Genomic DNA, 24,660 nt, shown 5'->3' on the forward strand with positions numbered 1-24,660 from the left:
TAGCTGCCAATCCTGAACACCAATGTTATATCCTGATTGAAGTACGAGAATGGAAACAAAGCCCAAAGGGAGGAGACTTCAACAACTACTTCACAGACTCAACCACCTATCTATCGGCATGTATCTCAGAATCATCCCGGCTACGGCCCCTCGCTGCCTTTTCTGTTCCGCAGGCAATTCCTACAGACCGCGTCATTAACGGTTATCTTTTCCCCGCTGGCACTAACTTTATCGTCGACGCATATGCTCTGAATCAGCGAAACAAGTTCTGGGGAGAAGACGGCCTTGAATATCGTCCAGAGCGTCATCTATCTTTCAGTCCAGTCAAAGCCAGGTATCAGTTTTGGAGGTTCGGTTTTGGGCCGCGGCAGTGCATGGGAAGGTTTGTGGCGGATGTGATGTTGAGAGTAATTCTGGTTCATTTAGTAGAGGGTTATGAATTGCAACTAACCGATGACCAAGCCGAAGAATGGAAGAGGGATCCCGACACTTGGATAAATCACCCGGAAATGAAGTTGAAGTGCATAGTCAGACAGAAAACTTAGATCAACTAGTAATGGTGTTGCAGTTATGGAAAGCTCTATGGCTGTTACGCTCCGGCATGTTTAAGCAATTTGAAACACATGTGCTTACGCCATGGTCCAAGTTTCCAACTGTCGACACTCCAGTACATTTACTCAAGCTTATGGTCTGACTCGATAAATACAAGACGTTCCTTATAATCCCTCGAAGCCTCGCGATTCTGGTCGATCTTCCTTTGGTTCTTCTGTAGAAACTCTCGGCCCTCTTCCTGACGCTTCATAGATAGCGGTTCAGGAAGAATACCAGGAAGTGGATTGTACTACTGCTCTTTCGGAGTTTTCGTTCCATCGACTCCGCGAAAGAATCTCTCTTCCTCCTTGTCATAATGGCTGCGGTCTAGTAAAGCTTTTATCAATGCAGGCCTTAGAGCAATTGCATAGTGGATATTGCAATCAGCATCAAGGTATCAGAAAATCCCGTCACGGCCGAGGTGTACACTGCCTAGTAGATCCAGGTCATGGCACTCCATTTTATATAAAATATCGCTCATTTCTTGTTGTTCTGGCGAAAGGTCTTGATATGCAATGCCCGGGCAAGTTGGTCCAGCATAAGTCGCCTTTTGATGTTCTGAATTAGATTGAGACATAATTGAAGAGGATTTCATTGAATGTTAAGTCGTGATGAATTGTGACAGATAAAGACCGAACAATGGGCTTGGGTTTATCTTTAAATAAACCCAATTACATTAGTGATGTCACGTAATAGTTACGTAACACGACTTGGCCCCTGAATCCTTCAATTGGCTAAATTAGCAAGCTCCAACTATTGTGACTTTTCAAGAGCGCTCTCGGCTCCGTGTCAACTCGAGAAGTTCCCTTCGACCCAACAGCACATAGCCTGTTGGCCAGCCATCAAGAGATGGCTCGACAAACTGTGGGATTCGTAAACTTCCATACGAGATCTCTCTCTAATGATCCCATCACACTCGGCTTTCGGCAACCTTTAAGCAGATCATATTCCTAAATGGGAAGAGAGCAACCAACATGCATATGGACTTTACCTGCGAAATCGAACGTATTAACCAACTTGGCGTGCCGAGTTCCGAACACGATCCACTACATGAGCATTGTATGAATACATGATGGTGCTTCCTGTATCTTACTGGAGACATTACCTGTATCTTTATACTAAGTACAGACTACTTGTTACGCCCTCTTGCTATAGTAATGCTAGCTTTACTTTCTTAACTCAAAAAGCATACTGTAAACTGGTATTTAATGAGATCAAAGTTAAATTTAAATTAATATATAGGCTTTTGTTTAAGAACACAGGCTATTCAGTTGCTATTGCGGTAATTTGTTTTAAAGGATTGTTCGTTTTACTGAAGATTTATGTATGTTGGTCCTTAGCTTAACTAAACTCTAATTATTGTCGGCCAACGACTGCAATACCTACCCAGCCTCTGGCATGTGATTTCCTTAGAATCTTAAGTATAAGAGCTGCAAGAGGTAAACAGTATTCTACTAAACGCCAGGCACAACTATACTCAGTATTGTCGAGTTCAACAACCGCCGATAAGTCTCTTTACCTTCTATCCATATGATGACTGGTATAGTCATGTCTCTTTACTACGATGAAGTTAGAGTCAGTGTCTAATAAGTGACCAGGATCCTCCTTCCTTTAAAGTTCTGCTTTCTGGTAGCTTTGTGAGGGCCAAATACTCAATTGAGATTCCCAAAGATGCTATCTGGGTCACAAACTGGGTTCAACTTCATGAAGTAGGTGCGAATTACCACGATACAGCCTTGGTTGAAAAGTATGGTGGCAATGTCATTGAAGTCAATGGGAAGATTGTTGTTGCGACAGATGAGGAAATGACTAAACAGATTGACGACCTGATTAAAGAATTAGAAAATAACGATATAGAGGTCGAAGCAGAGACAGAGACTTTAAAGAGGCGAGCCGTAGAGATTGGACCCTACCACTAATGCAGTTACCCTCGATGCTTTTATGCCGTTACCTGTCATTCTTATACTGATTGTCACGTCTGCAGGCGTCCAACAGCTGGAAGAGGGGTCTGTATCTAAGTTTAGTTAATAGATTTTATAAGAATAAAGTACTTTATATTAACTATTTTAAAAAAAGCGTAGACCTAACGCAATTATAAATCCCACAGGTATATCCCCTGTTATTAACAGGTCAAGCTAGTAAATTATAATAATATTAATACTAATATAAAATATACTATCTAGAAATACATTTAAAGGTTTTCCTATAACTAGTATATATAGCTATAATGCCTGAAGCTGTTAAGAGTCCCTAAATACTTATATACTTTATAAAAAACACGTTCTTGCCCCCGTGACTAATAATAATATAATAGAACTTGCCCCAGACTAATAGGGGGCGATATTTACATTATCTATAACTGGAGTTACTGATAACAAACCTAAGCAGGCTTACTCATATTGGGGAATAGACCCCCCCCCCCCCCCCCCTGTGAATTGTCCGGCAGTTATAACCCTTAATGGCCAAGCTCCCACGAATAACCATTATAGCTTCGTATACATTATTCAGATAGACATTCTTCGAAGGAGATAAGGATAACCCAGCCCCACTCACCGCGTAGCTGAGCCTGTAGAATAAGCGTTTTTGGCAATCGGCACTACAAGTCATGCCTCCGAGAGCTGCCGAAAGGAGACTGCTAAACGCGGGCAACTAGCCTCCGACATTCCGCTACGCGTGCGATTGTCCCCTTATGGCGACTAATCGCGGGGTTGATGGAGCTCGTGTTACAAAGTAATCGAGAAGGCTCAATCAACGTTATAAGCTGGGAGCTTGTTATTGTGTATCAGGATGCCAGAATTGTAGTAAAGTATATACAAAAACGCTTGCCTAATGAAGTGTAGTTTCTATCGACTTCGCCCTATCTTAGTAAGAAAGCTTGGCTATTCCTCAAGCTGATACTGCCTGACAGCACCATTCAAGATGTCCTGCACCTTCCAGCCTTATCGTTTGGAATCAGGGTAGCATTGAGAGTAAAACGGGTTAAGAACCTTGCAGTAGAAGCCCTTTCCACACTGCATGCTCCCGGTCCACTCATTGCCACCGCACTGTTGGTACTGCCCCTGAGCCTTGGAGACGGGAAGGGCTAGGATAGCGGCACTGGCCCTTTCCGCGACAGTGACTATGTACGAACTCGGGTTGGTGGTGACCATGCCTGGGAAGATAGAAGCGTCAGCGACGAAGAGGTTGTCAGTGCCATAGACCTTGGTGTTGAGGTCAACGACAGCGGTTCCACCTGAGCGACCATCATCCTTGCCAAGCTTGTTGGTTCCAATCCAGTGATTGGCACGGCGGTTGCTCCACGAAACTACCATCTATTCATGTTATTAGACCGTGTCTTGAACGCCGGCAAACATTCATGGACCACTTACATCATCGACGTATTTCTGGGAAGTGACACCTGGAGCGGGTTGAAGCCACTCTAGACCCTCCACGCCAGAAAGAGCTTTACGAAGGTTGTCGAGGGCTTTCACAACAGCCTTCTTGTCTTCTGCATCGTTGAGGTATGGGTTACCAGAGACGACGGTGTTGAGAGCGCTGGTAATGGTCATGCGCCCGCGTGATTTGGCACCACGGCCGAGATACTGGCTAATGGTGATGGACTCTGGTGTACGAGTTAGGTTTGGTCTAGCAAATTGCACTAATCGTCAAGGTGTACTTACTGTTGCTAGTCTCTCCGAGACTGGGCTCCACGCGAGCAGTCCACTGCATAGATCGGACGCGGCCATCAGCACCAGAAATCTCGTCAAAGATGATTGGGCCAATGTTGGGGGCAGCTTGAGCGAGAATGCCAGAGCGTGCATCTACCTCCAAGTCAGTCTTGATAGTTAAGCTGCAGAAGATCATTGATACTGACCCAGGTACTTGTTCTTATCCGAGGGGATTGGGTTATCATAGGCCTCGTAGAAGTCGTAGAACACAACGCTGGGGTGCTTGATAACGGTGTCGGTCTGTCATACTGTTAGCCGGACAATCGTGTTACTCTGCGATATGCACTTACATTGGTATGGTCCTCGAGATTGTAACCAACAGGGAGGTTAATCCACTGCTCCTTGGCGATCATGGAGCCACCATCGCGGCTAGAGTTGGCGACAACGCTGAGCTGATCATCTGGGCCAATACCACCTATGAAGCATTATTAGAACTAACAAACTCTAACAGTATATGGGAAGAGAAGACTCACTGCGAAGTAAGATCTTGGCACTACCGAAAGTGCCAGCTGCAAGAACAACACGACCAGTCTCGGGAGTGAGCTTGACGGTACCTACATACCCAGCGCCAGAGAAGGGCTCGACTTCAAGGCCGGTTACGTGACCACCAGAGCGAACGACACGTCTGACTTGGGTGTTGGTCCAGTACTTAAAGTTGTTCCGCGCTTTGGCAGAGACGAGATAGGTAGCAAGGGGGCCTCCTCGCTCACCTCCGGAGAACATGAAAGGCGGGTGGGTATAAGTACGGTTCTTTGCACCCGGCTTCTCAAGAGCGTTGACTTCATTCCAACCGGCCTTGTTAAGCGCTCCAGCGACAACCTTGAAACCCTGGTCTAGGTACAGCTTGCCATCCATTGATGGGTAACGTGTACCAGGAATGCGACCAAAAACACGCTGCTCGTACGTGGCCATGTCTTTGGCTTTCCAGCCATCGGGGAAGTTGAAGTCCCAGTCTTGAGGATTGGGACGCCACCACAGACCAGCGTTGATGGCGGTGCCTCCACCGAGAACACATCCAGCCATCTGATCGGTGTCGGGGCAGGCAATACCGGAAGAGTCTGCCCAGATCTCGTTACATAGACCTGGTACATCGAAGCGAGTTAGGTTGGTGCCTCCAAGCCAGTCTGGCTTACGGGTACCGCCCCAACGGCCTGAAGATGGAGGTCCCTTCTCGATGAGAAGAACCTTCTTGCCAGCCTCGCTGAGACGGTCGGCGATGGGGAGACCACCAGCGCCACCGCCGACAACAACGTAATCGTATGTCTCGTCCGGGACGGGGGTACCAGTAGGTGCAGCTGTAGAGCTAGGCTCAGCAGTGGCGGTAGAAGTTGGCGTGCTACCGCCGTCGCAGTTGCCGTCGACAACCTTAGTGGCGAGCTTAGCCCACTTGTCATAATCACCATTGAAAGCGTTGCTGGTGAGTTGGCCACCGAAGATGCTCTGAGTTTCGTGCTGGAGCATCCTGGCCTCACGGGGACACTCAGGGTCAATCACATCCGTGGTGCTATGAGCCCAACCGAGGACAGCGATCGAAGACGTAGTAGCGAGTTGGCCCGAGTTCCCGTCTTGGGACCAGGAAGTGCAGCCCTGACAGCGGTAGATAAGAGTAAACCCATCCGCAGTGATGCTGGAAGAGATCTGGGTCAGAGTAGCCTTGCCCTTGTACGGGACAGGCTCGACCTGGGCGTTGGCCCAGAGGAAGGACGTGAGAATATCGCCATCATGAGGGTAGGCCATGAGTAAGAGCGAGTTTGTCATGGGTCCGCCGTAGGAGAGACCGCACCATCCAGTGCCCTTGCCGCTAGGAGTCGTGCATTTCTGTGTACATGGTCAGAGACGTATAGCTATCGATACCGAATAGTGCCTTACAATGTATCCAATGAACTCATCGGCGTTTGTGGTCTGGCCATCCTCGGGGAAAGTGAAGCCGAAAGTCATGCGGGATCCGGATGCAGTCCATGTGTCGAACACGATCCCAGTGTCAGGGTCGGTATAGGATGCGGGCGTTGATTGTTGTGCAGACACATACTGGGTAACTTCTCAAGGTCAGCACTCTAAAACTGCCGAAGCGAAACACCTTGAGACTCACGAGGCGCTAGGGCTAGAAGCCATAGCGAGCGGTAGAAAATCATGATGACGAATCCCCGGTCGACGATTGGTGAAGCCCGTGGCTAGACTAGAAAAGCAGGGCAGAAGCGGCCTTCATATATCGAAGGGAGCCATGATTAGCCATGAGGCAGTCGAAAATGACCAAGGACCGATGCCGTATTTAGATGCTACATTGTACGCTCCGAAAGAGAGCAAAACAGGGTGTGCCCTAGCAGGGGTCTGTGGCGGATGAAACGAACCTTATCCCTTTCCCCAGTTGATGACGGAGATCCGGGCCTTATTTCCAACATTATCTTTATGCTTACCATCAATCTGCGACGGCAGTTCCTCTGACCCAAACAAACTCATGGTCCTTCATTCTACAAGAGCCGAACGAGTGAGTAAGGGGCGCGATGCAAGCATTAGCTATCAGATCTAGCAACTCGAAATAGCACTGCTAGTAATTACAGAACACTGGCATTTCGAATTTGGTGGCTCATACCCTTATGCACGTAGTTTTGCCGTATCTTCGGTCAGACTCTTTTTGACGTGCTTCCTTCACCCAAGATTGTTATATTGCCCAATGCGTACATGCAAGGTCCGTGATTTCCAGAAGCAGGTGTCGGAGGTTAATGCTCCTTTTCTCCCCGCAATCATCTGATAGTGGTTCAGCGGCACGATGCTCCGGGAGTGGGCTCCCCTGCTCAGGCACAGCCAGTCAGATTGACGGTGAACCCCCACCACCCAAGGTCCTCTGCACTCACAGTGTAACGTTGGCGCCATAATTGCCGTCAGCCTTGGCAAGAGATCTCACGCGCGTTTGTGCTCATGCGAGCCCCGTGCATCTTTCCCGGTCAGTCCACCGTGCAGTCGGAGAATCTGAAGGTGAGAAGATTTGGGCTACTTTAGGAATGGATTCTGGACTTGACCACAGTTATTGATAACAACAGTACGTATTGGCCACGGTTTCGTTGCAGCTAGCGCGATGGTTGATGAGGGTTGCTTCCTTATGACTCTTGTGTCGCTGCCCAGTCAATTCAAAATGTTTTCAAGTCCTACAGAGGCCAACGCCATCCCCGGGCTCCACATTTCTCACACTTGTATAAAGTGCACCGTTGACTATTCCAGCTACCCAGGGACTTATACAGTATACTGGGAGGGCCAACCTAATTTGGAGCACAAAGGACATATGTATAAATGCGAGTATAAACTATAAAGACTGTTGTGCCTAAACCAGCCACCGCAATCAGCTTGGTGCCTAGAGTTAAATAGTCCAGGGCGCCAAACGCGGAATTTATAAGACTAATTAACCCTTTTTAGTGTATTCAGTTTAAAACCAAGTTTTAACTACATAAGGATTGATATCCTCCTTGAATTACAGTCTTGAAGCCCCCGTCCAGATTAACGACATCAAACCCGAGCTGTCTGAGAATGCAATAAGCCAAATAGCCGCGGTAACCAACTTGACAGTATACCAGAGTTGGTCTTGAACTGTCCAGCGTGGCCAACTGATGTCTCAGGTCATTGAGCGGAAGATTGACTGCCTGGTGAAGATGACCACGAGCAAATTCCTCGGGAGAACGGACATCCACAACTTGCAGTTTGTCGAATTTTTCTCTGGTAAGCTGTTCAGCTTGGACAATCCTACAGTCTCCGCGAAGAACATTGGATGCCACAAAGCCAGCCATATTGACTGCATCCTTTGCCGAGCCATATGGTGGCGCGTATCCCAACTCAAGATGCTCAAGATCAAAGACCGTGCTGCCAAACTGCATTGCTGTCGCCAGCACGTCTATTCTTTTGTCAACACCACCCTTGCCTATAATTTGTGCTCCCATTATATGCCCTGTTTCCTTCTGGAAGGCAAGTCTGATAGTCATGTTCTGTGAGCCTGGGAAATATCCTGCATGGTCAGGAGGATGCACCGTGATTGAAAGAGGATCATGACCAAGTTGGCGGAGTGCTTGGGTCGAAAGTCCGACAAATCCGAGAGTCAGACTGAATACCTGGCAGACGGATGTGCCAAAATTTCCATGGTAATTCACCGTTTTGCCGCAGATATGGTCAGCCGCCATTCGACCTTGTCTGTTGGCTGGACCAGCCAGGGCGAGCATTGCCGGCTTTTCCATGATATTGTTTTGAGTCTCAACCATGTCCCCGACTGCATATATGTCAGGGTCAGAGGTTTGCATGTGAGTGTTGACGCTGACTCCGGTCGCACCCATTACTAAACCTGCCTGCTTTGCCAGACCTATTCTGGCCCTGACACCTGCAGCCAAAATCACCAGGTCGGCGGGTAGCACGAGTCCACTAGATAAGATGATTTGGGATTTATCGATCTTCTGGGCTGACTCGTTCAGAAACAACTCAATGCCGTTGTCGCGGAGTTCTGAGTGAAGTATTTCAGCCATCTCGCCATCAATAGGCGGAAAGACATGCGATCCATACTCGACAATTGAAACATCGACTCCAAGCTTTCGCAAGTTCTCAGCAACCTCGATACCGATGAAACCGGCTCCAATCACACACACATGCTTAGCATTGCGATCTGACAGCAAATCGTGAACCTTTTGGAGGTCAGCGATTGTCTGCATTGTGGCAATATTGTCCAATTCCGCCCCAGCACATGGAGGGCGAAATGCTTCGGCGCCTTGAGCAAGGATGAGCTTGTCGTATACAAATTGATGAATCCGATCTTCTCCTTCAGTCCGTACACTGACCGAATGTCTTGCACGATCGATATTGATGACTTCAACGCGAAGATGAACATCAATGTTAAATCGCTGTTTGAAGTCATTTGGTGTGCGTAGGATCAGCTCTTCGTCATGCTCAATAACCTTGCCCAGCGCATAGGGGATGCCGCAGTTGGCGAAGCCGGTATAAGCTCCCTGTTCGAATACAGTAATGATGGCTGATTCGTCAAGACGCCGAAGACGGGTGGCCGCGGACATACCACCCGCAACGCCACCAATAATAATAATTCTCCGAGGCATCTCAGAATACGTTAATATGATTAGAAGTTGAGAATTTCTGAGAGGAATATGAGACTGATGATTCGCAGAATTAGAGCCCTTTCATTGCTGCTTTTCTGTTTCCAATTGGCAAATCGCAGTATAAAGTAAACACCGAATCTAGCGCTGATTTCCTGGTACGGCGATCTAGTTTCTGCGTCGAAACATCGTACGATGGCAATCACGTTCACAGCCGGAGCCGGTGATATTTCTGGGCTTGATGACATAAATAATCATACATAAATGGCCCGAAATTCCGCAAAATTTTCCTGGCTATTATAGTTGCCTTGCTAAACCTTACCCAATGTTGTCATTGGCTTCTTCGCTACCTACTGATATGCCTCCACAAAACGTCAGGTCATGAAGCTACCATCACGGCGAGCAAACAGCATTTAGATTTAGTACCCCGAAATCGCCGATAGCCAAGAGCCCCATCTCATTCCAAGGCTCGATACGCTTCTTTAGGACTCATAAAGGAATAACAGCTTGAAGAATGGTTTGGTTGCTCTTGGGCCTCGGCAGATGAGTCAGGCATACAGAAAGCGTTTACCGCAGTTTATCCATGACTGTTAGTGGTATGCTACTAAGAACCAGTAGGGATTCATTGAAAGCAAGCTTCGACAGTGAGCATAGGGATACGTAAATGCCGAACCAATGAGTCTCAGACGGATATCTGCAGCGACATGGAACACTACATTCCAAATTCATTATCTACCCTCTAGAAAAGCATTTTGTCTTCTCCTCGGCTCTCACGCCAGTAATTAGTAGCTTGAAGGATATCTCGACATCCCTCTAGCATCCATCCCCATTTCTGTATAAATAAATCACTTGCTTCCCATCCACGGATATCCCAAGGGTCTCCCCAAACTACGAGGCTCGGCTTCTCATCCAAGCCAGGCTTAACATCGAGCAGGTCGCTGCATAGCTCATCCTTATCCAGGTGTTGTAGTGAGGGCAGGATGTTATCCCTCATTTTGGTGTTCGGTTAAGGTCGATCCACGGATGATGGCGAACAGTCCTTTGCAAGGCTGTTGGTTGAAGATTTTCTGGGTAAGAGTCACAAGGCTCCAATGGTCCGATTATAGAGAAGGGCGAGATGACACCTTTTCTCTGCCAACGGTCTGAGAACCCCAGTGCTATGCCATTCTGTACAAGGGCGTTGAAGACGTTAACCTGTATGAGAGTTGACAGATACCATGGCTGCGGGCAGCCTAGCACATAATCTTCATAGGCCTTTTTGACGAACTGGCGGATTGCGCCTTGGGCGTCCGGGCGGAGGAGGACACAGCCCGATTTAGGCGTGTAGCCTGCGGGACGTTCTACCATAGTCAAGTACTGAGGAGTAGATTGTTCCGATGCATCCGGCGTGGCCATGGTAGCGTAACGAGGTATGCTGCCTTGCTCTGGCTGTAGTGATGCCGATCGCCTTGACGCTTTTCTTCTTTCTGCGGTCCCATAGTATAAGCAGGTGTACAGCTTCTAAAACCAACCCATTCTCACCATATGCCCTTTGGTTCAAGCGGTTCTGCAGCTTCCGTCTCTTAGAAGTGCTTGTTATGCCAGTCCAGTCCTCGCTCGCGGTACGTATCTCTCTAAGTTGTGCCATGTCACTTAACTTGATGAGAGGGGCGGCAGCCATGTTGGCTGGATACTCCATGACTGTGGTAGCTTGCTTCAAACTAGAATTTGTCAGAAATAAGAGCTGGGAATACCGCCGAGTTTGAGAAACTCCTTTTCCACTTCGCTGATGTATGTCGTGAAACTTCTGGCGAGAACTTGAGGGCCCACAATGAGTCAGGTTGGAACGAGCTAGTTCTATTAAGTTAGAATTTCTAAGCAGTTTGCATTAGCGTGAGCGTTTTGGTTGATGATGGTCACGTTGTCACCAAGCATGAATCCGGGGCTCTGGCTGCTCCGGGCTTTATTCAGAACCTACTTATCTATCGTATGTATATGGCTTTGTTCCAAGCATGCTGCATTAGCGCCAGGCCACCTGTAACTTCCCAACTAACTTCTCCCCATACCTAAGCAAGCTGCATTAGTGTCCGGCTCCTGACCAATGATGATTCACGCTGCCCTGTCATAGCTCTCAAGGGAGACAGGGAATAGTCCGCAGTCTCGGAGTAGCTTTGATGGCCGATGATTCCAGGATGAAGTTAAGTATTTAAATAGAATCCTGTTCACTGCTGAAGGCTTGCCCGACGGAAACATCTATAACTGCATTTTAAACATGTCTCTTCCGCAAAACTCGACACAGTGGGTAGTCAAGCGATTCGATGGCCCGTCCGGGCTTGAGATACAGGTGGCGCCTATCCCTCAGCTTGGGCCCAACGACGTCATGATAAAGAGGAAGAGATCACTCAAGTTATTTACTCTGTTCCGGTCATTTTCTTTCCTACTCACGTCAATCCAGTTCATGCTATTTCCTTGAACAACCACGACGTTGGCACCACTAGGGTTTGTCTTTGGCTTTCTGTATCCTCATCCACCTCGAGTCATATCTAACATGCATTCAGGGCCATTACGAACATTCCTTGAAAGGTGTCGTTCCTGTCTCGGATGGATCTGGGGTTATTATTGCCATCGGATCTAATGTCCAGAACTTCCAGATCGGCGACAGAGTCACTACAATCATGAACGGAGCACATCAATCTGGTCCGATGAAACCGCACTACATGGGCGCACTATTGGGAAACGCGTACCATGGTGTCTTTCAAGAATATGTCGTTATTCCAGCACAATACGTAATTGCTCTCCCATGCAACCTCAGCTTTATTGAGGGCAGCAGGTTGTCGGTGGCGGGGCTGACTGCCTGGAACGCTCTGTTCGGCGCCCAAGGGCGGCCTCTACGCCCGGGACAGTGGGTTCTTACGCAGGGTACTGGCGGTGTAAGTACCTTTGCTATCCTTGTGAGTCTCAGTGCCCTATATTGACCAGAGGAGAGGACAACATACTGACTTGGACTGTAGTTCGCCAAGGCAGCTGGTGCCAAAGTCATTGCGACCACGTCTTCGGCCGAAAAGGCCAAAAAGCTTCAAGAAATGGGGGCTAACCATGTCATCAACTATCGTGAAGTTGAGGATTGGGGTGCTCAAGCGCAGGCCCTTACGCCCGAAGAGGAGGGAGTTGACATCGTGGTCGAAATCGGAGGCGGCGCGACTCTCAAACAGGTATGAGGTCCACTCTCATGCTTTTGATGTGCTACCGCTGACGTGTTGGAATTTGAAAGTCTTTGGTTGCCTTGAAGATGGACGGGCTAATCTCTGTCGTTGGAGTACGAGCTGGTACTCACCCTGAAGAGCAGCCAGTTCTTATGGATATGTTTTTCAGGTTCTGCACTACACGTATTGCATACGTGGGCCCTCGCGTGCAATTCGAGGAGATGAATCGTGCAATCGAAGCTAACAATATTAAGCCAGTGATTGATGGGCGGGTTTTCAGCCTTGAAGAGGCCAGAGATGCTTTCGAATACTTGGAGAGCATGAAGCATTTCGGCAAGGTCTGCATCGAGGTGGTTAAAAGTGTCTGAGACAACTTACTTAGAAGCTACGCGCACTTATTACAATGTTTTAAACTATAAAATTATCTCAAATACGTTCCGATAGTACTAGTTTTATGTATTTATAAGGATCCTTTTATAAAGCTCAGGTTCCTTAACAAGCAAGGATCTTGGCAACTGCAGCTTCGGCGGCAACCATGACAATCGTCTGGATATTGCCGGTAGGGAGGTCGGGGTGGATGCCGGCATCAGAGACAAACTAGAGATAATCAGTAAGTAGATTGGTAGAAAGAGACAAAATACACTTACAAGATTGTCCATGCCATATACCTTGGCGTTGGTGTCAACAACAGATGAGCCTCCCTTGCGCCCATCATCAGTACCCATCTTGGTAGTAGCCGCATAGTGATTTCCGCTGGTAACAGCCTGGATGATAGCTGTGGCGTTGGTATCCTTCTGAAGAACAAATCGAGATGAAGAATTGATGATCTTCTCAACCATATCCTGAACAAAAGACTTTGCAGCCTCGACATCTCCATCTGTTTGCAGGTAAGGAGACTTCTCAATGACAGTCTTGCCCTTCTCGGTCATACCCAGAACACCGGCGGACGTCAGACCGTGGGTCATGTAGACCTTGATAGAAGCGATGCCATCACCTGCAGCGGCACACGATCCCTGGAAGTATCGAGTGACACCATCGGAACCCTTGTTGGAGCTGAAGAAGATCATGCGATGACGGCCTTGAGTCAGTACTCCAGAGGACTTCTTCTCGTATAGGTCGATGTTCTTGGTATCGGTGCCGTTCAAGACACTGTCGGTGTCGAGCATGCCCCAAGTACCACTAGTCTTGACAGTGAATGTGAAAATGGGGTGGTCCATGAGGTTCTCGCCGACAGGAAGGCTGATCCAGTTTCTCTCGGCAGGAAGAATAACACCAGTCTTCTTGACAGTCAGGATCTGCTTCTTGGGGCCAATGCCCGAGTTGAACAGCAGGCGAGGAGTTGTGAGGGCGCCAGCAGAAAGAACAACGCGACCGTTCTTGGAAAGCTTGAAAATCTCCTTCTTGCCTGCAGCAGTTTCAACCTCGACGCCGGTCGCTCGTGAGCCAGATCGGACAACGCGAATGACCTTGGAGCCCATGCGAAGAGTGAAGTTGTTTCGCTTCTGGGCAAGGGGGAGATAAGTCCTGACAGGCCCAGCTCGCAGGGCATTCTTGACATTCCAGGATGGCCAGCTGTAAACCTCGTACTTCTCGTTAGGTTGCTTAATCATGTCGACCGACTTCCAGCCCAGCTTATCGAAAAAGCCAGACAAAGTGTTGTAGAGTCCCTGGTCGTATCGCTCGTTGTTCTTGGAGGGGACTAGAGTGCCTTGGTTGCGAGCATATAGTCTGTCGGCTGCCGGTGCAACATCCTTCCATTTCCAACCCTTGGGCCACTTGTCGTCAAAGTCGCGAGCAGGAGGATGCACAAAGACCATATAGTTGACGGTGACACCGCCACCAAGAACGCAAGCGGCCAATGCAGCAGTATCATCACACATATACTCGTTCCATATATCAAGTCCACCAACGGCAGATGAGAGACCAGGGACGTCGATTGGGGTAAGGGAGGAGTCCCAAGATAGAGTGTGGTTGGATCCAGTCGCGACGGTTGAACCATGTCCCCGCTCGAGAAGCAGTACCTTCTTGTTGGCCTCTGAGAGTCGCTCAGCTGTGATCAGGCCAGCGGGACCACCGCCGACAACAATGTAATCGTAGGTAGAATCCGCGGGCTTGCATGAGGCCAGTGCCGTGAGAGCAGCCAACGTAAGGGCAGACACGCCCGAAAGAGATGAGAAGCGCATGACGAGCCTTAAAATGACGATCCACTTTATAGATTGATAACGAGTGGCATGGGAATGTCAATCGATGGCGAGGGAATCCGGTTTCTTAAGAAGTTAGGTGCTGAAAACTCGATCTTGTCGCCCCATTGTAAGATTTCAAGACCCTTAGCTCATGAGGTTTCATCGATGGAGACAAACCAAGGCATTTTCGTTAACCAAGGCCGATAGTCTATACACTGTCTACGCAATAACGCCGGGCAGATGGTGGGTGCTATGGTAGCTAATTCATGCTCCAATGAGTTGAGATCCTCATAGTTGGCCGATTTGACTTCATATTCCGATCTAATGCTTGATAAGATAGAGTGTTTACATTAGTCAGGTGGTCCGGGTTTGCCGTGAAACACTCGTCATGTCCCTCAAGCACTGTGTTGGGGCCAAGTTTGACAGGTCGCATCGCAGTCGGCTTGCAAATTCTCACTGTTTGTCATGATTAATCAGACGAAGTGGTAGTCCAAAGACGGTTAGAGCCGTTGAGAAGTAGGTTTCGAACCTTTCTAGAACAAGTATGCTCGCTGCCATTGCCGAGACTAATGTCGGCTATTGATTGGACACTTTTATCGTTAGACGGAGATGCATGAATCCCACCAATCATACCATGTTTCTGCGTCTTCCTTAAATTTTAACTTCGGCATTCAAGCCGGTTTTCAGATTCGCGTTTTTCTCAGGCTGCCTTTGCACATCGTGCTGCAATGCACGATTCTAGCACATAATGCGCGTAATGTCTCAAAGCCAGGTTAAATGTTTAGACGGGCAGATACACAATTATGACGTATGTCTTGAATCACGGGAAGTTCAAACACTAGATCGAACATCAGTTGCTTCTCGGATAGATTCTCGCTCAGGTTCTATCAGTAAAGGCCCAAGGAGATATCTAGATCGCTGTCGCGCGGTCTGCGAGAAGGAATGTCTCGTCATATGGAAAATTGTGCTCGCGTATTGAATTGCGTCCATCTCATGAAGTACACCAAATCTGTTTCGCGAGTTATTAATGCGGCATAATATTTATATGCCAATTAGTCTGTTTGTCTTTTTCTCAGAAACTATAGTTACCTAGCTTATGATGCAAGAGCCTCTTATATATTTTTGATAATACAGAAAGCATACTGAGACACCAGTATGTTTCCAAGATTTAAATACAGACTTTGCTACCCTGAAGCTCTCACCCCCAATACAGGATCCAAGCCTCGGCATCTCCGGCCGGCTACAGTGGAATCCTGCCTAGCCTGCCCACTAAAAAACCCTGATTTCTCGTATTAAGCCAAGACTGCCCAAACGCTAAGTTCATTAGCATGTCTCAAAAATATCATGCACTGAGCATCCGATCCTCTCTCCATTGATTAAATATCAGTAAGACTATAACAATAGATGGACAATTTATCTGTTTAGTATTTCTTAGATCATTGGCTTAATTTCTTTAATAAACAATGTCTGACTTCATGCGCCAGGCTTTCGTTCGCCCATGGCCTGTGCTCGAATCGAGTATATAGCAGACTGCTGATCTGGGACTTTGCTGTGAGTGATAAACCGATACGGTGAGAGATAATTCGAGGCTTTCGGCTATGATGGGCTTGGATCTACGTATAAATGGATTGCGAAGTGCATAACTCTAAACTATGTAAGGGATATTAAGTAAATACGGTACTTTAGCTTTGCTCATCCTAATAATAGCTACAGCAACCGAGATTGGTTCGTGTTTATGGAGTCACTAGCCACTTAGTCTCGTTCTGTGCGCAATACGTCACATGGGGCATTCTGCCTATAAGATAGCGCAACCACCTACAATTTGTTGACGACCATCCCCCTTTCGCCTTACCTCGACCTGATCATTGACCTCATACAAGGATGGGTTCTATCGCTCGTTTTGCTTCGGCCGTTTTGGCCACCTCGACATTTCTCGGCGCAGCCTCAGCTGCCGTCTTGGACATGCCAATATACGTTCAGGATGGCTATGTATGTTGATCAGATCATGTTGCACAGACGAAAACTGACTTTGATAGAAAATGGTCAAGGTCGGCGTCGGAAAGCCCGAGCAGGACTTCCTCCTTCGCTTCGACACCGGAAGTGCCTCAACTTGGATGATCGACAGCGAGTGCGCCACAGAGTGCCCTCATTCCAGAAAGGGCCGAGTCGGATATAACTTCACCGCATCTTCTACTGGCAAATACACAGGAGAGTCCGCTTCCATTGACTATCTCGGAGGAAAGGTCGTTGGTCCGACCGTGGAGGAGCGCTTTGAGGCACATGGCTTAACTTGGCAATCCAAGTTTATCGCAGCCAACGAGAGCGACTGGTCTTCGCTGGCCGCTGCCGGCTTCATGGGTATGGCCTTTGGCAGCATCGCTGATGGCGGCGCTACACCAGTTTTCGAGACTCTTATGGCGGAGAAGAAGATGGACGAACCTCGATTCGGCCTTTACTATTCGAGAGAAGACGGCGATGATACCCACGGCAAGGCAGGAAAGGGTGTCCTCACCCTCGGAGGTTCAAAGGAGAAGGAATACATCAAGGGCGACTTGATCGAGATTCCTATCAACACCAACTCCAACGACTACGACGTCTGGCGATCCGTTCTTCACAGCACTACCGCCTCACGAAAGGGAAAGAACTGCTCTGCGAAGAAGACCAAGGTTGACCTCGATGTTTCCGTTGTCTTTGATACTGGAGCCTCGGGTATCACTGTTCCGGAGTCCAAGATCGAGGAGATTTACGAATCCATCGGCATGAACTGGACGGCGATTCTCAAGGGCGAGCACATTCCTCTTTGTAGCGAGTTCACCAAGGACTGGTCTATTGCCTTCGAGGTTGGCTACTACGGAGACAGCAAGTTCCTCAACATCACTGGCGATCAACTGGCTCTTCCTGGCTTTGCCAACAGGGACGATGCTTGCTGGCCGCCAATGGATTCTGGCGCTGAGGGATTTGCCTTGATTGGCCCTCGCTTCCTGAAGAACTTTTACACCATCTGGGACTACGGTGTGTTCCCCAAGGAGGCTGGCTTCATCAGCCCCACCCTATCTTTCGGTTACTTGAAGGACGGCAAATAGGTCAATAACTTCTTATGCTAATTTAGTTGGGAAATGAACTTCTGAATGACTCTTTCTACGTCGTCTTGCTCTTGCTACGTGGAACTCTCTGCTATCCATTGCCACCTCTCCCTTGTGACATGAAGATGCAATAGATGCGTCTATTATCTCCTATGATGGCGCTCCAGAATTTCTGTACACGTGATCCATTACCTAGCGATCAAATTTGCTAGAAATCAACCGCAGTTGCAGTAGTAAGAGTCCCCTATAGTTTCATTAGCTTGGTCTGGCTAGCTTCATCATGGGGCTTTTGGATACATACCTGGCTGTGAGCAAGCTTCCAGTGCCGCTGACTCTGCTCCACCCATGATCAAGAGATGCTCGATACAGTCATCACAGTTGTTGATTGCCATGCAATCTCTCTGACACTCTTGTTGAGCCCGCGTTGTGCAACCAGTAGTGCATTGCCCAGGTGGCTGGTTAAAGCACTCGAGAGTGCATAGAGATTGTTTCTCGGCCGCACAGTCCGTGTATGTTCCTCCTAGACAGTTGGGGTTCGACCCAACTTCCCGAGGGGCATTACATCCGTAAACCAGGGAAATAAGAGCACAAAGAATGAGAGAGAACTGCAAACGTTAATGCTGAGCATGAAAGCTTCTGACAACGTACCTTCATATTGAGTGGGCTGTCGGTGGCCTGTTAAGCTTAGATGAGGAGTACTGGCTGGTTTTCGGTCTGTTGAAGTCTCACTTAGGAGACAGATTCACGGAGGACGTCCGGCTTTTATTCTTGAAGTAGAAGAGCCATATGTATCTGCTTAGACATTCAATGACATCATTTATTTCATCCTCAACAAGCTGAGATGGGGTTGTGGATCCAGATATGCGAAGGATCACTGGGGATCGACAAGCTGAGACATATTTACCCAATTCTGCTTTCCTGACTGGTCAATTCGCGAGATCTGCAAATCCTTCTTAAGCATAAGGATCACAAAGGATCTGATAACGAGTCAAGAGCATACGAGTGACTGGACTTGGCCAACTTAAAACAAGGCACTTGTGCAGAGCTCAGAGCTAGTAAAAGCTGGTATTTCACGTGCCTTGGCATTACCTCATGCATATGCATCTGTACTGAAGAGGAGGCTGCGTCACTAATAGAAATCTACAAATTGCGAGAAGCCTGATACTTTGCAGCTTAGAGAAATGCCTCATCGGCTTTGACACTAGTGACAAAACAGACGGCTGACTGTGCTGTCGTTATAGTGCGGGTTGGCCCGATATGTTTTTGTATTAAATAAATCTTTAAATTTATATTTCTGAGACGCCTATATGAACTAGTCGAGCACAGTGAATCTGTAACTTATTAATATTCATATACACTGCCGTCAGTCGTTATTAGCTTTATATCTTCGACAAGCTGCTGTATTGCCGAGACACTTTAACTTGCATTCCTTCTTGCCCTCAGTGCTCAGGCCCGGGTCCGCGACTTAGGCAAAGCACATTAGCGAAGCATTGGGCAAAGATACCAAGCCAAATGGAGTCACATATGCCTTTGCCATTTCGGTCTGTTCTTATTCTGCCATAAAAGATCAACAAAACGGGCACCAATCTGGGTCATCCCACCTTCAGACAAAGTTTGCGAAACGATTGGAACGCATGAAAACTTCTCTTGAATTACCCCGCTATATTATTACCCTTGGATTGTTTAATGATGCGAGTGCAGACACCCTGGTGTTCTCCCGGCTCCTCCCACCGGACTTTCCCCACTAAACATAAATCCTCCAGTAGACTGAAGCCTCCCACCGGAAAGACATATTGACTTGGGCCGGGCCTTTTAGAGTAGGCAGACTAGAGGGGCCTTACTGAGCATCGCTACAGAGCCATGGAAGTACTCTTGGCCTTCACGCCTCTGAAGCAATGCCGGACGCCTCATCCGCCCCCATGGGGTAGACGATGCGGGAACCAGCTAAGCTGCCGAGTTCCGTGACGCCACTAATTTGTCAAAGTATAAGTATGCTTTCAATTCCATAACACATCTCTATGGCTTCTCGTTCAACCTTCTACATTACAACAGAGTATTCACTACTCATTCCAATCTCAGTATCTTACATCCTCTTCAAGGTCGACACCTCCTTGTAACTATGCGGCGTCTGACTATCAGCGGCTTGTTGGCCTTGGCAGCGCTACCTCAGCTGGGCCTTTCATCCGCCCTTGAGCGCCGCCAAACATCATCCAACACGGCTACAGTCGACCTCTCCAAGGGCCGTGGATCGCCGAAGCACTTGGCTTCTGGATTTATCTACGGCATTCCTGACTCCGGGTTTGGCCAATCCCCAAGTCAGATCCCTGATCACTTTTACACCGACATGGGCTTCAACTATGCCCGTGCCGGAGGCGCACAGATGAGCGAGGGCGGCTGGGTCCAGGGCCTTCAAGCCTATACCGCACGATTCAATTCGACCAAGCAGAACTATCTGACCTCTCGCAAGTTTGGTGCCAGGTTCCAGCTCTTACCCCATGATATCTGGGGCACTGACCATGCAACTTCAACCACAGCCTGGCCCGGCGATAATGGCGATTGGACAGATTACGACAAGTTCTTGAACCAACTGCTTGGTGACTTGCAATCTAACAACATGCTGGATGGCTTGGATATTGACATCTGGAACGAGTAAGTGGAATATTTGTATTATGATACAGGCCAGTATTAGTTCTGACACAGCACACACAGAGCAGATGGCTACTTTTGGAAACGCAGCCAAGATCAATATCTGCAGATGTGGGATCGCACTTACAAACGCATTCGATCTTGTATGTCTTGATGGGTTTAACACAGAGAGAGTCTACTAACTCTAGTACTTCTACCAGCCTCCGCATTTAATAATGTTCCGCTAGTTGGTCCCTCCAGTGCTGGACAGCCTTCGACCTCAAACAGTTGGTGGGTGGCATTTGTGAAATACGTCATGGCGAACAAGGTAGTTCCCGACCAGTGGACGTGGCATGATGAACCCGGCGATGTGGCCAATGACCATGGTAACTGGCAAACACTTCGTCAGCAGTACAATGCACCCGACAACCAGGTCAACATCAACGAGTACGCCACATTCTCGCAGCAGGTTGCGACAGGTGCAGCCTGGTGGATCTCGCGTCTGGAGCGATACAACTACATCGGGCTTCGCGGAAACTGGCTCAGCGGATGCCACTTGCACGACTTCATGGCGTCTCTGCTAGGCAAGTCCGATGACAACAGCTGCACTGCTGGAGGGTACGTCCCCAACGGCGAGTACCAAGTTTACAAGTATTACAACCTCAACATGACCGGCACTCGAGCCACCACGACTGGCAGCGGGGATGGAAAGCTGGACGTGTATGCAACTATCGGAAAAGACAAGGTTCGCGTTTTAACCGGTGTAAATATCGTCACTGGTACCTGGTACATCACCATCAACAACCTCAGCTCCGTGGGTCTCCCAACTTCAGGCAGTCTTGCTATCCATACCTATGGATTTGTTGATAATGGCCACTATGGAGGAGTCTCAGCCCCCACTGATCGAGGAGTGTATTCACATACCTATTCTGGAAATTCGGTGACGTTTGCTGTTTACCAGACAGATGCGGATAAGAACACTGCTTGGGCTTTTGAGTTTGCAGTTGGTCATTGATAGCAAGATGCAATCTGTTCGGATAGTTGGCATTTGGTCTGCCATGCTAGATACTTGAAAAATAGTCGAATCGAGCAAGTTCATTATCAGGAAGTTACTGGCCGATTTCCTTTGTCTTGTTAGCGTGGTTGGGTCTTGTGAGTGCTGCCAGCAATGAAGGTTTCTTCAGTTTACTGCTCTCCGATTTCGCCTCGCACGAACAAGCGATTGATACCTTGTTTCTCAAGGTTACCCGCTTCGGCCCTAATGATGCATTGAGTGATTAGTGGGACACGTTTGCGACTCATGGCTGATGCGTCCCTAGTCACGTTGACTAGCATTTCACATACTGTTTCTTGGGAACTTGTGTATAGTGACTAAATAATGACGCGGGATTGCCGCGAATTTGGGCAAAATGGCAACTGACTTCCTATTATGGCCGACAGTGCGGAGCAGGTGAATCCTTCAGAACCCTGTCAGCCTCGTATTATGCTCGGTTGCAGCTCATAGACATGGTCGAAATGGAGACTCCTCTGGGCATTTATCTGATGACTCTCAGACAAGGGACTTTAGGAGGAAAGGTATGGGCAAAATACCGCTGAATACTCATTTGTCTAATGTTTTAGTATGTACCTTACTGTAATTTGCAGGATTGATCTTGCAGATTAGCGTATATTAATATCTTTCAAACACACCATTAATCTATGAAACAGTGTGTCAGCCCACAGCACATCGATGGATCTCCTGATCCACAGCGTTGCAATCTCCTTCCCTACACCGTCAGCATGCGTGTTCCGTATAACCTGCGTTGTTTTTTCAACATTAAAAATGTACATAAAAGCAGCAAACTCTGCTCTTTAGTCCTTCGGTTCATTGACAAACCAACGATCAACAGTTTGGTAGTCGAACATAGTTCGCTATGGTTCTTGTTTCTCGTCTATTCCAGGGCCTTGGCCTCGCAGGCTTCGCGGTTACAATTTGTCAAGGTGCTGCTCTTGACAGTCGATCGCTCGCTGAAAGAGCGTCCTCGAGCGATCGTCTGGTATTCGCTCATTTCATGGTATGCATATCCACCCCTCACACCCATACTCAATTAACACCGCGAGATTGGCATTGTTGGCAACAGACAAAACTCTGCCGATTATGACGATGATATGAAGCGTGCAAAGTCTGCTGGCATTGACGCCTTTGCCCTCAACATCGGCACCGACGATTACACGGATGCACAGCTCGATTACGCGTATGAATCTGCCGACCGTAATGGTATGAAGGTTTTCATCTCATTCGACTTTCACTTCTGGTCAGTTGGCGATGCAGCCGCTGTTGGTCAGAAGGTCAAGAAGTATGCCGACCGACCAGGTCAGCTACGCATTGACAACAGAGTTTTTGTTTCCAGTTTTGCAGGAGATAACCTCGATGCCAACGGTGTTAGAAGTGCTTCTGGCTCTAATATCTTCTTCGTCCCCAACTTTACTCCTTGGGGAGGCTCTACGAATGGTATTGATGGTGCTCTGAACTGGATGGGCTGGCCAAACGATGGTAATAACAAGGCGCCTAAGGATGGTAAGAGTGTCAGTGTCGCCGATGGCGACAAGAGTTACACGAACTGGCTTGGAAACAAAAAGTACATGGCTCGTAAGTATCCCCCGTCTACATGATAGTACAGGTGACTGACTCACAACTAGCTATCTCGCCTTGGTTCTTTACTCACTATGGTCCTGAGGTCGACTGGTCCAAGGTGAGTTCCCTCTTGTAACGGAAAAGGAATGGCTAAAGGAATAACAATATCAGAACTGGGTCTTCCCGAGCGGCTCACTCATCTTTGACCGCTGGAACGAGGTTCTTCAGAATGGATTCCCTATGGTTGAAATTCTCACCTGGAACGACTATGGCGAGTCTCACTATATCGGACCCCTCAAAAACAAACACACCGACGATGGAGCATCCAAATGGTCCAACGATATGCCTCACAACGGTTGGCTTGATCTCTCTAAACCCTTTATCGCCGCATATAAGAACAAAGACACCAACGTGGTCAAGTATGTCGAAAAGGATCAGATTATCTACTGGTATCGCCGTAATCTGAAGGCCCTCAACTGCGATGCTACCGATACAACCTCTGGCAGAGCGCCACCTAAGCCGAATGAGAATTATTTTCAGGGCCGCCCGGATGGATGGCAAACAATGGAAGACACTGTCTATGTCGTGAGTCTGCTCCAGTCTGCTGGAACGGTCATCATCAAATCAGGCAGCAACACTGTTACAAAAGAGGTTCCTGCTGGAGCTACTCTTATCAAGGTCGATGCCGGCCTTGGCAAGCAGACATTCACTCTCAAACGTGGCAGCAATAACGTCTTATCCGATACCTCACTCATGGACATCACGTCTGTCTGCCCCTGCGGCTTGTACAACTTTAATGCCTATGTTGGCACCGTTGCCGCCAGCTTCTCTGACCCTCTTGATAGCAGTGGTCTCGCGTCGTTGACTGTCGGTCTACGTGTCACAACGTGCCAGCCTAAGCCTTCTCTCGGAACCAACCCAGCTTCCCCGACACAAGGAAATGAACCCCCCACGACGACTGACCCAGGGAACGGAGAGGCTTGCATTGAGGGCGCTGTAGCAGACGGTCAAAGTAGTAACTATCTTGGTCTTTGCAAGTTCACTTGTGCCTATAACTACTGCCCACCAGCTCAATGCAAGTGTACCAGGTATGGAACAGCTGTATCCCCTCCAGCTTCTAATGGTCGTGAAGGCTGCCCTGCCACTGGTCTTGATGATAGCTACAAGGGACTGTGCAGTTATACTTGTAATCATGGATACTGTCCTGATACGGCTTGCAGATATTGCTAAGGATACAATCTGTAACTACCTGTAATAATGCTGCCAAAGCTTGTATTTATTCCTATTACTATATAGATATTACCTTGCCTTGTATTGCGGCTGCCTACCATCGGAAGATGCCCTTCCTGCACTTTCAAAAGCTCTGTACTTCGACAAGGGCCAGCCGAATGCTTCAAAACATAAGACGAAGTTACTAGACCTGTGTTGCAAGTGCGCGAAATCTCTCGCTTATGCTGTGAATGCAGTCCGCTCTCGGAAAGATAAAAGCGAGGCAGATGAGCTTTTAGCTCAACGAGATTCTCAGCAATAGAGATCTTAGGGATTATAAATTCCTAGTTACTATATCTAAAATTTTTATATTCGTTTTCCAAATATT

The 24,660-nt window shown here is 48.1% G+C and overlaps 9 protein-coding genes across 9 annotated transcripts; 5 read left to right on the forward strand and 4 right to left on the reverse strand.

Moving 5' to 3' along the window:
- Positions 1-2,139: 2,139 nt before the first annotated feature.
- Positions 2,140-2,510, forward strand: FVEG_17487 (hypothetical protein; the record flags this gene model as incomplete). The annotated part of the gene is made up of 2 exons (XM_018906740.1): positions 2,140-2,160; positions 2,190-2,510. The coding sequence occupies 2 exons, from the start codon at positions 2,140-2,142 to the stop codon at positions 2,508-2,510; spliced, it is 342 nt and encodes a 113-aa protein (XP_018761473.1).
- A 1,020-nt stretch (positions 2,511-3,530) lies between these two features.
- On the reverse strand, positions 3,531-6,430 carry FVEG_13310 (hypothetical protein; the record flags this gene model as incomplete). Its single annotated transcript, XM_018902681.1, has 8 exons — positions 3,531-3,902; positions 3,960-4,192; positions 4,251-4,391; positions 4,445-4,538; positions 4,589-4,713; positions 4,772-6,116; positions 6,168-6,334; positions 6,388-6,430. 8 exons carry the CDS (start codon positions 6,428-6,430, stop codon positions 3,531-3,533), a joined length of 2,520 nt encoding a protein of 839 aa, XP_018761472.1.
- Positions 6,431-7,710: 1,280 nt separating this feature from the next.
- FVEG_13309 (hypothetical protein) lies at positions 7,711-9,419 on the reverse strand. Its single transcript, XM_018902680.1, has one exon. The coding sequence runs from the start codon at positions 9,377-9,379 to the stop codon at positions 7,730-7,732; it is 1,650 nt and encodes a 549-aa protein (XP_018761471.1). The 5' UTR covers positions 9,380-9,419; the 3' UTR covers positions 7,711-7,729.
- Positions 9,420-10,070: 651 nt separating this feature from the next.
- On the reverse strand, positions 10,071-11,103 carry FVEG_17486 (hypothetical protein). Its single transcript, XM_018906739.1, has 2 exons — positions 10,898-11,103; positions 10,071-10,842 (listed from the first exon to the last, which is right to left on the reverse strand). The coding sequence occupies exons 1-2, from the start codon at positions 11,052-11,054 to the stop codon at positions 10,367-10,369; spliced, it is 633 nt and encodes a 210-aa protein (XP_018761470.1). The 5' UTR covers positions 11,055-11,103; the 3' UTR covers positions 10,071-10,366.
- Positions 11,104-11,627: 524 nt separating this feature from the next.
- On the forward strand, positions 11,628-12,926 carry FVEG_13308 (hypothetical protein; the record flags this gene model as incomplete). The annotated part of the gene is made up of 4 exons (XM_018902679.1): positions 11,628-11,732; positions 11,914-12,306; positions 12,367-12,567; positions 12,627-12,926. The coding sequence occupies 4 exons, from the start codon at positions 11,628-11,630 to the stop codon at positions 12,924-12,926; spliced, it is 999 nt and encodes a 332-aa protein (XP_018761469.1).
- A 65-nt stretch (positions 12,927-12,991) lies between these two features.
- On the reverse strand, positions 12,992-14,741 carry FVEG_13307 (hypothetical protein; the record flags this gene model as incomplete). The annotated part of the gene is made up of 2 exons (XM_018902678.1): positions 12,992-13,155; positions 13,206-14,741. 2 exons carry the CDS (start codon positions 14,739-14,741, stop codon positions 13,051-13,053), a joined length of 1,641 nt encoding a protein of 546 aa, XP_018761468.1. The 3' UTR covers positions 12,992-13,050.
- A 1,704-nt stretch (positions 14,742-16,445) lies between these two features.
- FVEG_13306 (hypothetical protein) lies at positions 16,446-18,813 on the forward strand. The gene is made up of 2 exons (XM_018902677.1): positions 16,446-16,730; positions 16,778-18,813. Exons 1-2 carry the CDS (start codon positions 16,623-16,625, stop codon positions 17,822-17,824), a joined length of 1,155 nt encoding a protein of 384 aa, XP_018761467.1. The 5' UTR covers positions 16,446-16,622; the 3' UTR covers positions 17,825-18,813.
- Positions 18,814-19,943: 1,130 nt separating this feature from the next.
- FVEG_13305 (hypothetical protein) lies at positions 19,944-21,464 on the forward strand (the record flags this gene model as incomplete). The annotated part of the gene is made up of 3 exons (XM_018902676.1): positions 19,944-20,473; positions 20,534-20,613; positions 20,671-21,464. The coding sequence occupies 3 exons, from the start codon at positions 19,944-19,946 to the stop codon at positions 21,462-21,464; spliced, it is 1,404 nt and encodes a 467-aa protein (XP_018761466.1).
- Positions 21,465-22,237: 773 nt separating this feature from the next.
- On the forward strand, positions 22,238-24,481 carry FVEG_13304 (murein transglycosylase). The gene is made up of 4 exons (XM_018902675.1): positions 22,238-22,503; positions 22,550-23,078; positions 23,129-23,181; positions 23,235-24,481. Exons 1-4 carry the CDS (start codon positions 22,363-22,365, stop codon positions 24,291-24,293), a joined length of 1,782 nt encoding a protein of 593 aa, XP_018761465.1. The 5' UTR covers positions 22,238-22,362; the 3' UTR covers positions 24,294-24,481.
- The last annotated feature ends 179 nt before the right edge of the window (positions 24,482-24,660 follow it).

The sequence above is a fragment of the Fusarium verticillioides genome, chromosome 6 (genome assembly GCF_000149555.1).
Source record: "Fusarium verticillioides 7600 chromosome 6, whole genome shotgun sequence".
NCBI classification, from domain to species: domain Eukaryota; kingdom Fungi; phylum Ascomycota; class Sordariomycetes; order Hypocreales; family Nectriaceae; genus Fusarium; species Fusarium verticillioides.

Bases quoted from the DNA above. Each gene is read 5' to 3' on its own strand.
- FVEG_13309 (XM_018902680.1), bottom strand. From the start codon at position 9,379: ATGCCTCGGAGAATTATTATTATTGGTGGCGTTGCGGGTGGTATGTCC.
- FVEG_17486 (XM_018906739.1), bottom strand. From the start codon at position 11,054: ATGGAGTATCCAGCCAACATGGCTGCCGCCCCTCTCATCAAGTTAAGT. The intron at 10,843-10,897 runs GTGAGAATGGGT...ATGGGACCGCAG, and splicing joins CTTGAACCAAAGGGCATATG to AAAGAAGAAAAGCGTCAAGG.
- FVEG_13306 (XM_018902677.1), top strand. From the start codon at position 16,623: ATGGGTTCTATCGCTCGTTTTGCTTCGGCCGTTTTGGCCACCTCGACA. The intron at 16,731-16,777 runs GTATGTTGATCA...TGACTTTGATAG, and splicing joins TATACGTTCAGGATGGCTAT to AAAATGGTCAAGGTCGGCGT.
- FVEG_13304 (XM_018902675.1), top strand. From the start codon at position 22,363: ATGGTTCTTGTTTCTCGTCTATTCCAGGGCCTTGGCCTCGCAGGCTTC. The intron at 22,504-22,549 runs GTATGCATATCC...TAACACCGCGAG, and splicing joins TGGTATTCGCTCATTTCATG to ATTGGCATTGTTGGCAACAG. The intron at 23,182-23,234 runs GTGAGTTCCCTC...TAACAATATCAG, and splicing joins CTGAGGTCGACTGGTCCAAG to AACTGGGTCTTCCCGAGCGG.